The 18525-nt window shown below is 68.8% G+C and overlaps 2 protein-coding genes across 2 annotated transcripts; both read left to right on the top strand.

Annotated features, from left to right (window-relative positions):
* Positions 1-5436: 5436 nt before the first annotated feature.
* PEAR1 (platelet endothelial aggregation receptor 1) lies at positions 5437-11909 on the top strand. Its single transcript, XM_032204298.1, is given in 22 exon segments — positions 5437-5528; positions 5611-5715; positions 5956-6056; positions 6139-6231; positions 6723-6969; positions 7061-7175; positions 7275-7411; positions 7668-7880; positions 8054-8228; positions 8630-8750; positions 8842-8873; positions 8875-9006; positions 9089-9191; positions 9284-9430; positions 9515-9643; positions 9771-9903; positions 9935-10215; positions 10298-10389; positions 10500-10611; positions 10740-10808; positions 11433-11630; positions 11718-11909. Coding segments are annotated over 22 exon segments (2982 nt in total). The 3' UTR covers positions 11873-11909.
* A 2430-nt stretch (positions 11910-14339) lies between these two features.
* On the top strand, positions 14340-18081 carry LRRC71 (leucine rich repeat containing 71). The gene is made up of 12 exons (XM_032204297.1): positions 14340-14427; positions 14521-14637; positions 14703-14825; positions 14966-15041; positions 15148-15222; positions 15323-15391; positions 15504-15665; positions 15707-15839; positions 16770-16869; positions 17351-17430; positions 17527-17829; positions 17908-18081. The coding sequence occupies exons 1-12, from the start codon at positions 14340-14342 to the stop codon at positions 18079-18081; spliced, it is 1500 nt and encodes a 499-aa protein (XP_032060188.1).
* Positions 18082-18525: the final 444 nt, after the last annotated feature.

Genomic DNA, 18525 nt, shown 5'->3' with positions numbered 1-18525 from the left:
CCCCCCCCCCCCCATGGCAGCCCCGCTCCCAGAAGTGTTCAGCCCTGATTGATTTCCTCCCCACCCCGCAGTTTCTCCATTTCAGCTGCTCCGGGGGGAGCGGTAATGGACTCTGGCAATGAGGTAATTAACGGCTCTGCTCCTTGGAAGAGGGTCCCCCCTCCCCAAAACCCCCCCCCAGCAACACTGGGGACGGGGCTAAGAAGGGTTAAAGAGGGCTCGGGGTCCTGGGCCCCATCCCACATCCCCCAGGGTGAGATTTTTCATGCTGGGGGCGCATCCTGCGGGGTGGGGAGCTCCTGGTGCTGCTGGCCCTGCTCCATGGGACGCGCCGTGGGGCACCCCACAGCGTTATGGGGCGGGGGGAGCCCCCGGGGCGCTGCTCGGTTGTGGGTTGGGTGCGTGGAGGTCCCCCCCTTTTTGGGGCTGGATGGTTTTTTGGGGCCGGCACGGCGCTCGTGGTGGGTGCGGGGATGCAGCTGCGTCCCGGCACCGTGGGTCTCGGGGGGGGGTGAGTGGCGGCCAGACCCCACACAGCCCCTAAGTGCACTTGTGGGGCCTCGATCCCCCGGCCCCGGGGGTCTCGGGGGGGGGGCTGCGGAGGCATCTCGGCGCTAACGAGGCGCAGCTGAAGTGCTGCTGAAGTGTCCCCGAGCAACATTTCCCCGTGACCCCGGGGATGCCTTATTGAAGAGCGATGTGTGTGCATTGGGGGGGTCACTTCCAGGGGGTCCCAGCCCAGCTGTCCCCACCCCGCAGCCCCCCCCCAGCCCCTACAGCCTCGGTGCCCTGCCCCTGCTCCGTTTTGGGGTGGCCGTGGCAAACCCCGGGGCCGCGGGTGGGCTTGATCCTAATGGAGCCCAGCGGTGGGCAAGGGGGGGGGGGGGGGCAGCGGTTGAGCCACACTGGGACGTGAAAATCGTTAGGAGTGATTAGAGCTATTACTGTAACGAGGGGAGGCAATTAACGGCGCCTTGACATCAGTTGAGGCCGGCTAATGCACGCGCTTGGGGAGGGGGGCGGCTGGGCGTGGGGAGGGGGCGACGCGTGGTGCTGAGCCTCCTGGCCGGGCTGAGCCCCCCAGGGGTGACATTTTTTTTTGGGGGGGAGGGGAGCCTGGGGTGTAGGGGGGTGCGTGCTGTCACCTGGGGCTGGGGTCCTGCACGTGGGGACGCTGCGTGCTCGGGGTGCGGGGCTGCGGGGACAAAATGCGCACGGGGTGCAGGGGGGGTCCCGGAGTTATCGGGGTTGGGGACGCTCTCTGGGGACATCTGCTCCAAGCACCCCCTACCACCAGTGTCACCGAGGAGCCGTGTCCCCAACACCACGTCCAAGCTCTCCTTGAGCACCCCCAGGGATGGGGACCCCACCACCTCCCCAGGTGACCCGTCCCGACGCCTGGCTGCTTTCTGAGCAGAAATCTCTCCTCATTTCCAACCTGAACCCCCCCCCTGGCACAATTTGAGGCTGTTCCCTCTGCTCCTGGTTATCTGCAAGAAGAGACCGACCCCAGCTCCCCACCCCAGGTACTTGCAGAGAGCAATGGGGTCTCCCTGAGCCCCCTCTTCCCCACCCCAAACCCCCCCAGGTCCCTCAGCCGCCCCTCTCAGGACTCGTGTCCCAGCCCCTCCCCAGCTTCGTCGCCCTTCTCCGGACTCGCTCGAGCACCTCCAAGTCCTTCTGGTAGCGAGGAGCCCAAAAATGAACCCAGCACTCGAGGTGCAGCCTCACCAGAGCCGACGCTCACCCCCCTGCTCCTGGTGGCCACACTGCCCCTGACACAAGCCAGGACCCCGCTGGCCTTCTTGGCCACCTGGGCACGCTGCGGGCTCGTGTTTAGGGGAGCACCGACCAGCACCCCCAGCTCCTTTTCCTCTGCACAGCTTTGCAGCCACTCTGCCCCCAGCCCGTGCGCTGCGTGGGGTTGGTGTGGGCAAGGACAAAACATGTTTGGGATGCAGGGATGGTGCATATGGGATGCAGGGATGGTGTATATGGGATACCAGGCTGCAAGGACAAATTGTGCCCGGGATGCAGGGATGATGTGTTTGGGATGCAGGGATGAGATGTGGGATTATAGGGCTGATATGTGCACGGGGTGCAGGGCTGCAGGAACAAAATATGCATGGGATGCAGGGTGGCAAGGACAAATTGTGCCTGGGGTGCAGGGACGGTGTGTATGGGATGCAGGGATGCTGTATGGGGATGCAGGGATGATATGTGCACGGGGTGCAGGGCTGCAGGGACAAAATATGCATGGGATGCAGGGCTGATGTGTGCATGGGATGCAGGGTGGCAAGGACAAACTGTGCCTGGGGTGCAGGGACGGTGTGTATGGGATGCAGGGATGATGCGTGTGGGATGCAAGATGTTGCATGGGGATGCAGAGGTGATACATGCATGGGGTGCCGGGCTGATGTGTGTATAGGATGCAGGGCTTCAAGGACAAAATGTGCTTGGGATGCCGGGCTGATGCGTGCAGGGGCTGCGGGGCTGCAAGGACGAATTGTGCCCGGGCTGCGGGGCCAAATGGTGCCCGGGTGCGGGCAGGACGCACAGCGGGGCTCTGCTGGCGCCAGGTTCAGCTGGGGGCTGCCCCGGGGGTGCCACTGCCTCCTGTATGTGCCCCCCCGCCCCCCAAAAAATGGGGTGATTTGGGGTTTTCGGGGGGATTCGGGGCTGCGCTCGTGTCCCCAGAGCCGTCGGGGGCCAGGACCCTCCTGGGGGTGTCCCACAAAGGGGCTGTGGGGCCGCCCCCCCCTGCCCCAAGCCCCGGCGCTGTTGTTGTTCCAAACCTGCTGGTTTCTGGCCAGAAAAGGCGAGGAAAAAAAAAAAAAAAACCCACCCAACTCTAGGATTTTTTTTTTTTTCCCTTTTCCGTAGTTGTCTCCGCGTCCAAACTTCCTGAGAGCGGCTCCGGGCCCTCCCTCTGCTTCCGACGGCCGCGCTGCGCCTCCCGGCCCGCTGGGGGTCCGGGTCCCGGCCCGCTCGGGGTCCCGGTCCCAGCCTGGAGGGGGTCCCGGTCCTGGCCCGGTGAGTGTCCCACGCTGCGCCCCCCGGGGGTGGCCCCAAGAGGACGGTCCCCAACCTTGCGCCCACGGTTCTGGGGTCCCCCGGTGGTGGGGGAGGGTGTGGGATGGAGCTGCGACCCCCCGTGGTGACCCCAGCGCTGACCCTGACCCTAAGAGGGACCCATCCCCATCTCCACCCCTTCCCCACCCTGTCCCCATTCCCATCTCCAGTCCCATTCCCAGCTCCAGCCCCGTCTCCACGCCCATCCCCGTCCCCATTCTCATCCCAATCCCAATCCCTGTCCCCATCCCCGTCCCCACCCCAATACCCGCTCCCTGTCCCCGTCCCCGCGGTGTCCCCGCGATGCTCGCAGCCCCCGGAGGAAACGCGTCAGCCCGCGGCAGAGGAAGCACCGGGGCACAGATAACAGCTCCGGGGGCCCCGGCGCCTTCCCGGGCTCCGTGTCCCTGATGGGGACGGGGCAGAATCCCCCATCCCCTGCCCTCACCCCGGCTGCAGCCCCCCCCGGCCCCCCCCAGCTTCCCACGCTGCACAATTTGGCTTCGCGCCCCAGCACCCGCGGGCGATGCTCCCCAACCCCGCGTCACCCCGGGCCCTGGGAGGGAGCAGGCAGGGAGCTTCATGGGGTGGGGGGGGGATGAAATCCACCCCCCACCCCTTTGGGATGTCCCCTTTTCCTCCGGTGTCGTTTGCAAAAGGAGCAGGCAGGTGGCTCGCTGGGGGAGCTGCCACCCAGGGGTGAAGGTGACCCCCCCCCAGCAGTGCCTGAGCACCCCATTCCTGTCCCCAAATGGGATCGGGCCCCCCCCCCCGGAACAGGGACGCATTGCTCCAAGCTCCGGAGGTGTTTTGGAGAGGTCTGTAGGGTTTGGAGAGGTCAGTGCTGGCTTTTGGGGGTCCCTATTGCCGTGCGCCCCCCGAGAAAACCCTGGGGGGCTCAGCCGACCGCCCCCGCTCCCCAATTAGGACCAGCTGGGCCCCTTTTTTTGATGACTCCTCGCTTTTCCTGCCAGCATCTCCGAGCGGTTCCTGTTGTTCGCAGCGGCGCTGGGGCCCCCCAGCCCCTGGCGCGGGGTTTTGCTGGAGCGGGGCCGGGGCCGAGGCGCTGCGGGGCCGTGGGGAGGGCTCGGGGGGGGGTCCCGTCCCAGGGAGGAGAGGCTTGGGGCGGGGGGCTCGGAAGCGGGCGAGCGATTCCTCACCCTGGAAACGGCCGCCGGGAGCCGAAGGGAAACGGGGAGAAACTTTCTGACTAAATGTTTTTTCCACTAGAAAAACGTCGCCGCTTTGGGACGGGGAGGGCTCAGCCCCGGGGAAATTATGGGGGGGGCTGCGGGGCCACCCCAAACCCCCCTCTCCCGCTGCCTGCGTTTGCACCGAGCCAGCGGGGAGGAGGAGGATGGTGCCGGATGGGGGGGGGTTGGGGGGGGTGGTGGCACCTCTGGGGTGTCCCCAAGCAGGCTGGTGGCTGGTGGCTGGCCCCAGGCTGGCTGGAGCAGCAAGGAAGCGGCCGTAAATCCAGCTGCGTGCCTCAGGAAACCTCTGTTTCCTCCCGTGGCACACGTGCGTTCACCGCAGCGCCGCGGAACGGCCCCGTAAACACCGCGCCGCCTGCTCGGGGCCACGCGGGGCTGGCTCGGGGTCACCGGGACGGGGTCCCGGTATCCCCAACGGGGCCCAGACCCTCGCTCTTCCATCCTGCTGGGTGTTGCCAAAGCCCCGATGAGGGGGGGGTCTTTGCGCCCCCTGAATTCGGCCCCGTTCCGCCGACCCCGCTCCGAGCTGGCCGCGCTCCCAGCCCGGTCCCTCGCTCGGTTGAGCAAGAGCGCGGCGGCTCCAGGAAACACAACCCCAAATAAATGGGAAAAGCACTGAAACGGGGCCACGCGGGGCGGCTGCCAGGGGGGGGGTTAACTCCTTCCCGTCCCCGCACCCCGCAGCCGGGTCCCCGGCACCCTGGGGACACCCGGGTGTCCCTGGCAGGGACCCGCGCTGCGCTGGGACGCGGGGGAGAGGCTGGAGCTGAGGGTCTGAGGGTGGGGAGGTGCCAGGATGGGGCCTGGGGCATCCCAGGGGACGTCCTCGGTGCCGTGGTGGCGGTTGACAAAACCCATCCCCAGGCTGGGACATTTGGGACCCCCCCCATGAACACCAGCGCCTGCGTTTGGGGCCGGGACGTTTCTGGCTGCTTGTGGGGTCGGCGCGGTGCTGGGGCCACCCGTGCGGCCGTGCCTCAGTTTCCCCTCAACGCCTGGCTGGGGCCGGGGCCAGGAGCGTTCCTCCGCAGGCAGGAATGCGAACAAAGCCCCCCCCGGGAACCCAAAATGAGCCGGGGGCGGTGGGTGGGGAGCGGGAAGGCGGCCGTGCGAGCCCGGCTCCCAGCTCAGCGCCGCGTCCCCGTGCAGGATGGCGCTGCGGGCCGCGGCGCTGGCGGTGCACGCCTGCCTCCTGGCCGCCCTCCAGCCCGGAGACCCCAACGTCTGCAGCTACTGGGAGAGGTAGGAGCCTTACTGGGGGGGAACTGGGCGGCGGGGACCCCGTGGGATGTGCTGTCACCCCCCCCCCCCTCCTCTCCGGCAGCTTCACGGCGGCGGTGAAGGAGTCGTACGCCAAGCCCCACGTCGTGGCCTCTGCCGAGCCCTGCGCCAGGGTGCTGGGCTCGTCCCAGCCCTGCCTGCAGCAAAGGTGAGAGCAGCCCCCCCCCAAAAAAAAAACAACAACAAAAACCCCTCTCACCCAGCCCCCGGCGCTTGGAGAGGGTCCGGGGGGGTCCCCGCTCTCCCCTCCCACCGCAGCGCATTCTCAGCGCTGCCCCCCTGGGTGCTGCCCGGTGGCCAACGGGGTTGGAAGGGGGGGGTCGGGCAGGGTGTCGTCCCCCCCCCCCGCCCCGAAAACCCCATCCTCAGGGCACTGTTTTGGGCGCAGGATCGCGTACCGCACCGAGTACCGGCAGGCGGTGCGCACCGACTACCGCCGGCGCTACCAGTGCTGCCAGGGCTACTACGAGAGCAGGGACGTCTGCGTCCGTGAGTGGGGCGAGGGGGTGAGGGGGGGGCTTCAAGCTGTGCCCCCCACCCTCTCCTTAACCCCCCGGCCGTGTCCCTGCAGCGCGTTGTACCCAGGAGTGCGTCCACGGCCGGTGCGTGGCTCCCGAGCGCTGCCAGTGCGAGCCGGGCTGGCGCGGCACCGACTGCTCCAGCGGTGAGGGGGGGACACGGGGAGGGGGGCGCGGGGATGGGGGACCCCCGGGGGTGGGGGTTGGGAGGGGGGTTGGGGGGTTGGAGGGGGGATGGGAGGGGAAGGGATAGGGGTTGGGGAAGGATTTGGGATGGGGATTGGGATGGGGATGGGGATGAGGTGGGGATGGGGATGGGGAGGGATTGGGGATGGGGATGGGATTAGGATGGGGATGGGATGGGATGGGGGTGAGAGGGAGGTGGGGATGGAGATGGGATAGGAACTGGGGTGGGGAAGGAGAAGGGAAAAGGACTGAGACAGGACGGGAATAGGAATGGGATGGGGTTGGGAATGGGGACTGGGAGCGAGATGGGGATGGGGATGAGCTGGGAATAGGGACGGGGATGGGGACAGAACGGGGCTGGGACTGGGTGCGGGGTGGCAGCGGTGGTGTCCCCGGGGTGGCAGTGGTGGTGTCCCCGGGGTGGCAGCGGTGGTGTCCCGTCCCCGTGCAGAGTGTGACGAGCGCTCGTGGGGCCGGGACTGCGAGCACCGCTGCGCCTGCCACCACGGGGCCCCCTGCGACCCCCTGAGCGGGGTCTGCGCCTGCCCCCCCGGCTTCGCTGACCCCCAGTGCCACCACCCCTGTCCCCTGGGCACCTACGGCCAGGGCTGCCACCTCCTCTGCCTCTGCCACCACGGAGCCTCCTGCAACGCCTCCACCGGTGCCTGCCTCTGCCCCCCGGGGCTCGCCGGCCCCCTGTGAGTGCAGGGGTCCCACGGGGCGGGGGGGTTGTCCCCTTGGGGAGGGGGTCCCCCAGCCGCCCGCTCACCCCTCGCCTTCCCACCGCAGCTGTGACGTGCCCTGCCCCGAGGGGACGCCGTGTGACAGCCACTGCCCCTGCCAAAACGGGGGCATCTGCCACCCCCCCGGCTCCTCCACCTGCGTGTGCCCCCACGGATGGATGGTAGGTGGGCTGTGGACCCCCCCTTGAGGTACAAGGCACGGGGGTGTCCCCGTTTTCTCCTCCAGCCCCGCTGACCCCGCTGTCCCAAATCCCGGGCAGGGGGACATCTGCTCCACGCCGTGCCCCCCCGGGCGCTTCGGCCCCGGCTGCCAGGGCGAGTGCCGCTGCCACAACGGGGGGCGCTGCGACCCCCTGGGGGGGCAGTGCCAGTGCGCCCCCGGCTTCACCGGAGAGCAGTGAGTGGGGACGGGGGGGGGGCCGTGGGGAACTGAGCATGGTGGGGGGGGCGTCGGGGTGGGGCGCGGGGGACGGGGAAACGCAGGGCTGGGGGGGCGCAGGGAGGGGGTCACCAAACCCGGGCGCTGCCGGAGCCAAACCTCCAAAAACCGTGGCACGCAGCCAGCTGCCCGGGCTCAGCTTGGAGCATGGGGAGGGGGGGGTCCCGGGGAGCCCCAATTTGGGGGCCGTGCCCCCCTCCCTGTCCCCATACAGATGCCAGGAGCGGTGCCCGGTGGGGCGCTACGGGCAGGACTGCCGGGAGAGCTGCGACTGCGCCCACGGGGGCCACTGCTTCCACGTGGACGGGGCTTGCCTCTGCGAGGCCGGCTACCAGGGCAGCCGCTGCGAGGAGCCGCGCTGCCTGCCCGGCCTCTATGGCCTCCACTGCCAGAGCCGCTGCCTCTGCCACCCCCAGCACAGCCTCAGGTAAAGCCCAGCCTCGCTGCTCGGGATGCAGAGTTTTTTGTTTTTTTTTTTTTGGGGAGGTCATTTTGGGTAGGGGATGGTTCCCCTCCCCGCTCCGTTTGCGGAGCTCCCTCCCAGCGCACCTCCGTGCCCCCAAACTGGGAGCACTGGGGTGCTGAGCGGGTGCCCCCCAGCTGCCACCCGCTGCTCGGGGAGTGCTCCTGTCGCCCCGGCTGGGCCGGGCTTTTCTGCAACGAGAGCTGCCCCCCCGGCTCCTTCGGGGCCGGCTGCCTGCAGTCCTGCCTCTGCCTCAACGGGGGCACCTGCGACGGGACCACCGGCCGCTGCCACTGCCCCCCCGGCTACACGGTGCGTCCCCGAGCTGCCATCACCGTGGGGGGGGGAGGGGAGGGCGGGGGGACCCCCGGGGGTGGGGGGGGGAAAGGACACGGGGGGAGCTCTGGGTGGCCCTTTGGGGGGACACCGGGCGGCCTTGGGGTGGGCTTGGGGGTCTGGTTGTGTTTGGGGGCTGTTTGGGGTCTAGGGAGGTCGAGGCAACTTTGGGGGGTCCGTTGGGATTTTGGGGGCTGTTTGGGGTCGAGGGAGGTCGAGGTAACCTTGGGGGGTCCGTTGGGATTTTGGGGTCACCCGCTCTGCTTCCAACACTGGTGCGCCAAGAGGGGGGGACCAGGGCGGTCACTGGGTTCCCATCTCCTCTGGGGGGGTCTCCCCTTCTCACCCCCCCCTCCCCCTGTCCCTGCCACCCCCAGGACGAGCACTGCTCCTCCCTGTGCCCCCCTGACACTTTTGGGGCGAACTGCTCGGGGCGCTGCTCCTGCCAGCACGCCGTCGCCTGCTCCCCCATCGACGGCTCCTGCTCCTGCAAGGAAGGTGGGTGCGCGACGGGGGCCGCAGCGGGGACATGATGGGGGGGTCACATCCCCATCCCCACACCTCCCCCCCTCTTCCTCACACCCCACAGGCTGGCACGGCCCCAACTGCTCAGCGCCGTGCCCCCCCCGGCACTTGGGGTCCCGGCTGCAACCGGAGCTGCGACTGCGCCCACGGAGCCGCCTGCAGCGCCCAGAGCGGGACCTGCAGCTGCTCCCCGGGCTGGCACGGCCCCCGCTGCCACCAGCCCTGCCCGGTGAGTGCCCCATCCCCAACGGCACCGGGAGGGGGTCTCGGTGCCACCGTCCCACCTTCTGACCCTGTCCCTGTGCCCCCAGAACGGGACTTTCGGTGCCGGCTGCGGGCAGCGCTGCGACTGCGCCCACGCGGACGGCTGCGACGCCGTCACCGGGGAGTGCCACTGCCTGCCCGGCTGGACAGGTGAGGAGGGGGTCCTTTGTGGAGGGGGGGGGGGACACCCCGCTGCGCACCCCGTCCTTGTCCTTTACGGCGTCTCCCCCAACCCTTTTTAGGGCCGCAGTGCAAGCGGGGCTGCCCGCAGGGTTTTTGGGGTCGGGGCTGCGGCCAGCCCTGCTCCTGCCGCAACGGAGCGTCCTGCTCGCCCGAGGATGGGTCCTGCACTTGCACCCCGGGCTACCGCGGCCCCAACTGCCAGCGCTGTGAGTGTCCCCGGCGAGAAGCAGGGTTATTTTCCCCCCCCCAGTGAGCCCCCCCTGGTCTCACCGCAGCCCTGCCGCCCGCAGCCTGCCCCCCCGGCCGCTATGGCAAGAGGTGCTCGCTGAGCTGCTCCTGCTCCAACCGCTCCTCCTGCCACCCCGCCACCGGCGCCTGCCTCTGCGCCGTGGGCTGGACGGGGACGCACTGCGAAGAAGGTGGGGACCCCCCCCCAGCAACCCTGTGCCCCCCCCCAGGGTTCAGCCTTAGGGGTCCTGGGGGGGGTCCTGGGTGGTAGGGAGCCACCGGCTGGCTCCATCCTGGGCACCCCCCCGTACCCTGCAGAGTGCCCCCCCGGGACTTTCGGGCTGCGGTGTGAGCAGCTGTGCCGCTGTCCCCAAAATGCCACTTGTCACCCCGTTACCGGCGCGTGCCCGTGCGCCCCCGGCAGGAGCGGACCCCACTGTGAGGCCGGTGAGTGGGCACGGAGAGGGGCTGGGGGGCCAGAGGGGGGGGGTCCGTGCCCATCCTAAGCACTTATCCCTGTGTGTCCCCCCCTCCCCTCAAATTGCAGGGACCCCCGACCAGCCCTACACCATCGTGCCCACCCCTCCGCTGGCTTACAGCACCCTGGGGATGGTGGTCAGCCTGGTGGCCCTGGTGGCTTTGCTGGTGGCCGCGGTGGCCGCGGGGCTGTGCTACCGCCAGCGGCAGAAGGGGAAGGAGAACCGGCACCTGGCCGTGGCGTACACGGCGGGACGGACGGACACCTCCGAGTACGTGGTGCCAGGTGAGCGGCGCGCGGGGCCGCGGCTCCAGGACCCCCCAGAGGGGTCCCGTGGCACCCCCCGGGGCTGACGCTTGTCCCCCAGATGTGCCACCGGGTCCCACGCACTACTACTCCAACCCCAGTTACCACACGCTGTCCCAGTGCACGCTGCCTGCGCCCGGCACCCAGGATAGAGCCAGCTCCCTAAAGGTACGGCACGGCACCCACGGCACCCACGGCACCCACGGCACCGGGCACGGCACCGGGAGCCCCGTGGCCGACCTGGCTCCGTTTTTTGGCCCCAGGTACCCGGCCCCCAGCTCTTCCCCGGTGCAGAGAGACCCTACGGCCCCGAAGGCAACGCCACGCTGCCCCCCGACTGGAAGCACCTCGGGGCGCCCCCGCTGGGACCCAGGGGTGAGAGGGGGCACAGGGGAGGTGCTGGGCGCCCCAGGGTTTGGGGGAGCGGTTTGTGGGGTGCAGAGGGGGGTGCCAAAGCTGTTCCCATTCCCGGCTGCTGCTTTTTCACGGTTTTTGGCTTCCAGGTGGGGGGCACCTGGACCGGAGCTACAGCTACAGCTACAGCTGCAGCCTGGGGAAGTACTACGGCAAGGGTACCCCTGGGGAAGGGAAGGGCTGGGGTGGGGTGGGGAAGGGAAGGGGAAAGGAAAGGGGATGGGATGGGATGGGATGGAGTGGGATTAGATGGGGTGGGGTGGGGAAGGGAAGAGGATGGGGATAGGGATGGGTTGGAGAGGGGAAAGGGGAAGGGGAAGGGATGGGGAGGGGAAGGGAATGGGATGGGATGGGATGGGATGGGATGGGATGGAGAGAGGAAAGGGGAAGGGATGGGGATGGGATAGGGAAGGGGGAAAGGAAGAGGATGGGATGGGATAGGATGGGATAGGATGGGGAAGGGGATGGGAAAAGGGGAAGGGAATGGGGAAGGGAATGGGATGGGGAAAGGGAAGGGAAGGGGATGGGGATAGGGAGAAGGGACGGGGATGGAAATTGGGATGGGGATGGAAATAGGGAAGAGGATGGGGAAGAGAATTGGGATGGGGAAGAGAATAGGGATGGGGATGGAGAGGAGAAGGGCTAGGAGAAGGGATGAAAAGGGGCTAACACCGAGCGTGCTGTGCAGTGAGGGGGGGGGGGAACGGCTGGGACACGGCTGGTGCAGGGCTGCTCCCTGGCCCCTGTGACGGGGACCCCCCCCCCCAAACCTCCTCCCACAGAGCACCCCCAGGAGGGGCTGGGGGCCAGCGCCAGCTCGCTGGCCAGCGAGAATCCCTACGCCACCATCAAGGACCTGCCCCCCCTCCTGGCCAAGACCCCCGAGGGCAGCTACATGGAGATGAAGGCCCCGGTGCAGCGGGAGATGTCCTACGCCGAGATCGGGCTCCTCGAGGAGCCTCCTGCCAGCCCCGAGGAGGGTACAGACGAGGGGGGGACAACCGGGGGGGGGGCAGACCCCAGCCCAGCTGCCAGCTGCCCCCAGCCGCCCCCTCTTCTCCCCCCAGAGAACAGCCCGGGGGGGGCAGAGGGCGCGGAACCGGCCCCGAGCACCCCCAGCTACTACGACTCCCCCAGGAACAGCCACATCCCCAGCCACTACGACGTGCCCCCCGTCCGCCACCACCCGCCGTCCCCCCCGCTGCGCAGGAAGGACCGCTGAGCCCCCCCCCACGTTGTCCCCCCCCCCCAAAAAAAAGCACCCCTTGCCTTGGGGACAAGGACGAGGGACCCCGCCCTGGCTCCAGGACGCTCTGGGGACAAGGACAGGGGACACGGGGGGTGCATCCCAGGGTCCCTGCGGGGGCTGAGCGCCCCCCCCCCCGGAGCCCCCGTCCCTGTCCCCCAGCCCTGGGGGGCGCAGCCTGTAAATAAAGCCGGGTTGTTGGAAGCGGGGCTCCAGGCTGCCTGCGGCCGCATCCTTGTGTCAGGGGTGGGGGGAGCACAGAGGGGACCTGGGGGGGCGCAGCCCCGGGGTGGGGCCGGGAAGGGGCGCCCAGAGCCCCCCCCGAGTGCCCGGGGGGCTGCAGCAGGGCGCGGGGATGGCGCAGCAAAGCGCCCAGGCCGCATCCAGAACGCGCTCCGTGATTGGTCAAGTTGGAGCGGGCGCTGTCCACTGATTGGTCCAGTCATTGCCCAACGCTGGCCAAGGGCCGGTGATTGGCCCAGGGGCGATCCGCGGGGACTGCGGCGAGGTCCCGAGCGTGGCCCGGAGCTGGGCCAAGGGACAGGGGGGCTGGGGGGGCCCGGAGTGCTGCAGGAAAGGCCCCATCTTCGGCCCCGCAATACTTCCCTCAGGGCTCCGACAAAATGCCGGTGATTGGCCCAGTACGACCCGCAGGCCAGCACCAGTAAAGCCCAGTCCGTGTCCCAGTGCTGCCTGAAGAGGCCCCGCAGGGCAGGCTCGGGGGCAGCTCGAGCCCAGCAACGCTCCCGGAGCGGATCCAAAGCGCGCCCCGTGATTGGTCACTGAGTGTCCAGCACCGGCCCCGTGATTGGCCCAGCTCCGATCCAGCGACACAGCCCAGCCAGGCCCAGAAGCGCCCAGCAGGGCTCCAGGAAGGGCCGCCCTTCGGCGCAGCTCCGGTCCTAGTGATGGTCCAGTATCTGCTCCAGGAAAGGCTCGGTAATCAGCACTGTAATAATCCAAATACGGCTGCAGGTTATGCCTAGAAATTGTCCCTGTAATGGTTGAATGAGGGCTGCAGAAGAAGCCCAGTGCCTGGCCTGGGGTGCAAGGACAGCTCTAGGAAGGGCCCAGTGCTGGGCCCAGTTGTGGTACAGTGAGACCCGAACCAGGCCAAGTGACTGGCCCAGAGACTGTCCAGTCAGGGCTCCAGTAAAGGCCAATTTTCGACCCCAAAATCCAAGTGCAGCTGCACAATATGCCCAGAGATTGCCCCTGTGATGGTCTGGTGAGGGCTGCAGGGAAGGCCCAGCAATGCTTCCAGGAGGACCCCAACAAAATGCCGGTGATTGGCCCAGCGGAACTCAGAGAAAAACACCAGGAACGGCCCCAAAACTGTCCCGGTGCTGCCCAAGAGGGCCCCGCAGGGCGCCCACTGCCGGCCGGGAGCAGCTCCAGCCCAGCCCCTGGGCCTGGCCAAGCAACGCTCCCGGAGCGGATCCAAAGCGCGCCCCGTGATTGGCCCAATAATCATCCAATCAGCGCTGCAGCACGGACCCACCCTTACCCCTCCACCTTCCCCATCGGCCCCGCCCACCCCTCCAGGCCCTGCCCCCTCCGCCCTGACCCCGCCCCCTTCCCGCTGGCCCCGCCCCTTCGTTGCCATGGGGACGCCCCGAGGCCGCCGAGCGAGGTGGGGCCCGGCCTGGGCCCCCCCCGGCCCCATGGGGACCCCCGAGGACCCCCCCAGGAAGCCCCCCCGGCACCGGGACCCCCCTGCTCCGCGGGGGGACCCCCACAGCTCCCCCCTCTGGCAGTGGAAGCCCCCAGTGACCCCCCCCACTCCCTAAGCAAACTTCTATAGGGCCCCCCCGCTCTAGGACCCCCCCCTTTCCCCTTTTGGGGCCCCCCTCAGGGCCCCCCCTTAGCACCCGGGACCCTCCTTGGACCCCTATGGAGCCCTCCAGGGGAAGCCCCCAGCCTTGGGGACCCCCCCCCTCCTTCTGGAGCCCTCCATGGGGACCTCCATGCAGCCCCCCCCAATCTCTGCACCCCCCCTTGCTCCCTGTGGCGACCCCCATTGCCCCCCACCCCCCCATTAACCCCCCTACATCCCCTATGGAGACCCCCATAGGTCCCCCCCCACCTCTAGGACCACCCCTGAGTCCCCCACCACCCCTGGGACCCCCCCGGGGCCCCCTCCACCTCTGAGACCCCCCCCCCCACCACTGGGTCCCCCCCACCTCTGGAACCCCTCCCCCCAACACTGGGACCCCCCCCGGGTCCCCCCCACCTCTGGGACCCCCCCTTGAGTCCCCCCACCACCTCTGGGACCCCCCCAGGTCCTCCCCACCCCCACCAGATCCCCTTTAGCGGGGCCTCCCCCTCACCCCAGGGATCCTTTGGGTGCCAGCCCCAGGTCAGGGGGGGGAGGGGGGGGGACTGGGGATGGGGTGGGGTGGCTCTGAGCCCCCCCCCCCGGGACCCTCCCCAGCTCCCAGCCATGAGACGGCGCCGGGAGCGAACCCCCCGGGAGAAGGCGGCGGCGGCGGCCCCCGAGGAGGAGGTGAAGAAGGGCGAGCAGGGGGCAGGTGAGGCCAGGTCCTGATGGTTTTTGTTGTTTTTTTTGGGGGGGGGGACACAGCAGAGCCCCCCCCCCAACACCTCACCCCCCCCCCCCCAAGAGGAGTACCAGTGCAGCGGTGTCCTGGAGCAGGACCTGGCCGAGCTTTGCGCCCGCGCCGGCATCGTCACCGTCCCCGCGGTCACCCCCCGGGTGTCCCCCGCCGGCCCCACAGACGGTGAGCGGGGTGCATGGGGTAGGGGGGGTTACGGGGGGGTTATTCTGGGGGTTGGGGGTCCTGAGGCCCCCACCCCTGTGCAGTGGAGGGGCTGGAGACCCTCGGTGAGCGGTGGCATGGCCAGCGCTGCGTCCAGGTGGAGACGGAGCACGACGACCCCCGGAGCGTGCGCGAGGTCTTTGTGCGAGGTCAGCCCCCAAAAATCCCCCAAAATGTCCCTAAGGGGGACGGGGATGAGCCCCGCCGGCCCCTCCCTGGAGGCTCGAGGCCACTTTTGGGGGCTTTTCCCCCTTCCCACCCCAATTCTTCGCCCTCGTCCCCCCCCCAGACTGGAGCATCGAGGAGGAGATGCTGGGGGTCCTCGGCAAGTGCCTGCCCGCCCTCCCCCATCTACGGGCCCTGCAGTGAGTGTGGGGCTGGGGAGGGGGCTTGGGGGTGACCCCCCCAGGTGCTGCCATGTCCCCTCCCTGGTGACGTGCCCCCTGATGCCACTTGTCCCCCCCCCCACAGCTTTTGGAGGGCCGGGCTGACTGACCGCCTGCTCCCCGCGCTGACCGCGCTGCTGGCACGCTGCCCCGGCCTCGGGTACGCATAGGTTTTTTTTTTTTTTTTGGGGTGGGGGCAGCTTGATTAGCGTCTCGTTATCTTTAATTAAGACAATTTCGGAGACTTTTTGCCCCCGCAGCACGCTCAGCCTGGAGGGGAACCCCTTGCCGGAGCACTCCTTCCACCTGCTGCTGGGGCCGGGCAGCACGTGAGTCGAGGGAAGGGGGCACACACAACGGGGGGGGGGCAAAATCCCACCTGGGACCCCCGGGACCCCCCCCAGATGTGTGTCTGTGTCCCCCCCCCCCGTGTCCCCGCAGGCTGTCCCACCTCTCGCTGCGCAACAACGGCATCGGCGACGAGGCGGCGCGGCTGCTGGGGCAGAGCCTCTCCACCCTCGGCTCCTCCAACCGCAGCCTGGTCTCGCTGGTGCTCAGCTTCAACCACATCTCGGATTTGGGAGCGGGGCACATCGCCCAGGTGGGGGCTGTGGGGTCGGGGAGGGGGGTCCGCTGTCTGTGTGCCCCCCCCCCCTGCCCCTCTCAGCCTTTTCTGTGCGCCCCCTCCCCAAGGGTTTGCGCTGGAACCGCTCGCTGCTGTCGCTGTCCCTGGCGCACAACGAGATCGGGGACGAGGGGGCTCTGAGGATGGCTGAGGTGGGGTTGGGGCCCCCCGGCTCCATGCAGGGGAGTGGGATGGGGTCAGAGCAGGATGGGGCTGGAGCGGGATAGGGTCGGAGATGGATTGGGCCAGAGTGGGATGGGGTCAGGAGTGGGATGGGGTCAGAGCAAGTTGGGGGATGGAGTTGGAGTGGGATGAGGCTGGAGTGGGATGGGATCGGAGCAGGATGGGGGCAGAGCGGGACAGGGCTGGAGAGGGATGGGGTTGGAGTGGGATGGGGTCAGAGCAGGATGGGGTTGGAGCAGGACAGGGCCAGAGCGGGATGGGGTCGGAGTGGGATAGAGTCGGAGCAGGATGGGATCAGAGCGGGTTGGGGTTGGAGCATGACAGGGCTGGAGTGGGATGGGGCTGGAGAGAGATGGGGCTGGGAGTGGGATGGGGTCAGGGCCAGAGCAGGATGGAGTCAGAGTGGGACCGGATCAGAGTAGGATGGGATCGGAGCGGGATGGAGCTGGAGCGGGATGGGGTTGGAGCAGGATGGGGTTGGAGTGGGTTGGGCTCGGAGCGGAACAGGGCTGGAGACGGATGGGGTCAGAGTGGGATGGGATCAGAGCAGGATGGGGCTGGGAGTGGGACGGGGTCAGAGCAGGATGGAGTCAGAACAGAGCAGAATGGGGTCGGAGGAGCAGGATGACGTCAGAACGGGATGGGGTTGGAGCGGGTTGGGATTGGAGCAGGATGGGATCAGAGCGGGTTGGACTCGGAGTGGGATGGGGTCAGAATGGGATGGGGATGGAGAGGGATGGAGCCAGAGTGGGTTGGGGGCAGAGCAGGACAGGGCTGGAGTGGGATGGGGCCAGGAGTGGGATGGGGCTGGAGGAGAGCAGGATGGGATCAGAGCAGGATGGGGTCAGAGAGGGACGGGGCCGGCCCCATAACCGCAGCCCCGACCTCACTGGTGCCAGGTGCTGGGTCCTTTCGCTCTGACGCACGCCGAGGTGGTGGAACGGCGGCGGCTGCTGCTGGCAGAGGCGATGGAGAAGCCCCAGGCGGTGAGTGTTGTGTGTGCGGGATTTTGGGGGAGGTGGGGGGGGCTTCCTGGGGACCCCCCCTTGCAGCGCTGTGTGGCTCCCCCCAAGCAGGTTGAGGGCAGGAGCGAGCGCGCCCCGAGCCTGCAGGGCGGCGCGGGCACCGAGAGGCTGCTCCCGGCCAAGCACAGCAAGGGCACGGCCAAGAAGAAGGTGAGGAGGTGGGCAGACGAGGTGGGGGGGGGGGGGGGGCGGATTTTGGGGTGCCAGATGGAAAAAAAAAAAAACCTACTGGTTTTGTATGGGGACGGGGGGGGGTGGGGGGGGGCTGTGGCCGTGCCTCAGTTTCACCCAAACACGAGCAGGGCGTCCCCAAAGCGCTGCCCACGGGGTGCTGTCCCTCGGAAGGACGGAAGGATGACCCGAAACAGCCCAAAAAGCGTGAGTGAGGGGCTGGGGGGGCGCGGGGGGGGTCACGCCCGGCTCAGCTCCCCCCTCCTCTGCGCCCCCCCCCCCAGCTGTGACAGCGCCTGCAGACCCCCGGCCCACCCGAAGCCGCGGCGCCAAAGCCGCCAGCAAGGAGCAGCGCAGCACGGAGGCGAGTGGGGTGATGGGGGGGGGGCTGGGGGGACACGACCCTATTTTTTGGGCCCCCCCCTCACCCTCAGCACCCCCAAATCGCCCCCCCCCCCAGGCGCAGGATGCGGCCGAGCCCTCGCACCCGCTGCTGGAGCCGGGGTGGCACCGCCAGGGGCAGGTGGTGGTGCCGGGGAACCGCGCGCTGCTCAACCTCAACCTGTCCCGTGAGTGTTGGGGGGGGGGTCCGGGGGGGGCCCCATTCCCACCGTTATGCCCAATTTGTGCCCCCCCCCTCGCAGATAACCGCATCACGGAGCGGGGCCTGGCTGCTTTCCTGGCATTGCTGCAGGGGCAGCAGCAGGAGGAGCAGCCGGGGGGGGGCACGGGGAGGCCGGGGCTGCTGCGCCTCTCGCTGCAGGTGAGTTGTGGGGGGGGGACACACACGGGGGGGGGACACACGGGGGGGGACACGGCCACATCCCCGCTGTCCCCGCAGAGGAACAGCTTCCCTCCCAGCTGCGAGGCCTTCGCCCAGCTCCAGGAGCTGCTGCAGCGGCGCGACCCCGTCCCCAAAGCGCGGGAGGAGCAGGCGCCGCCGGATCCCGAAGGAGAACCGGGGGCTTTTTTTTGGGGAGAAAAAGCCAAAAAAAAGCACAACCTGAAAATCTGACCGTGGGGAGGAAGGCAATAAAGCGCCGTGCACAGGATTGAACAGCAACCGCTCGGGCTTGGCTCTATTATATATAATATATATACCACACCCAGCGCCGCGCGCGGGACGGGGATGATGGAAAGGGGGGGGGGGGGCACAGGAGCCCCCCCGACCCTCGCCAGGGCCCCCCCCCCAGGGGCTGGCTGCCTCCGATTGTCGCCGGCTGTCCCCCCCCCCCCCCTCGACGGGCGGTGACAAGGGGCCCCCCCCTGCCTGGCTGTGGGGTGCTGGGGGGGGGGGACACACAGACGGGGGGGGCCGCGGGGTTATTTACACGGCGGGGGGGGGGCACGTACGTACATATTTATAGGCAGCTGGGGGCTGGGGGGGGCGCGGGGGGGGCCGCAGCACGGAGAGGAACGAAACAAAGTGCATTTATACAGACTAGATCCAGCTCTCGCG

This window comes from Aythya fuligula, chromosome 28 (assembly GCF_009819795.1).
Source record: "Aythya fuligula isolate bAytFul2 chromosome 28, bAytFul2.pri, whole genome shotgun sequence".
In the NCBI taxonomy this organism is placed as follows: domain Eukaryota; kingdom Metazoa; phylum Chordata; class Aves; order Anseriformes; family Anatidae; genus Aythya; species Aythya fuligula.
This window is presented reverse-complemented; position numbering and strand designations above follow the sequence as displayed.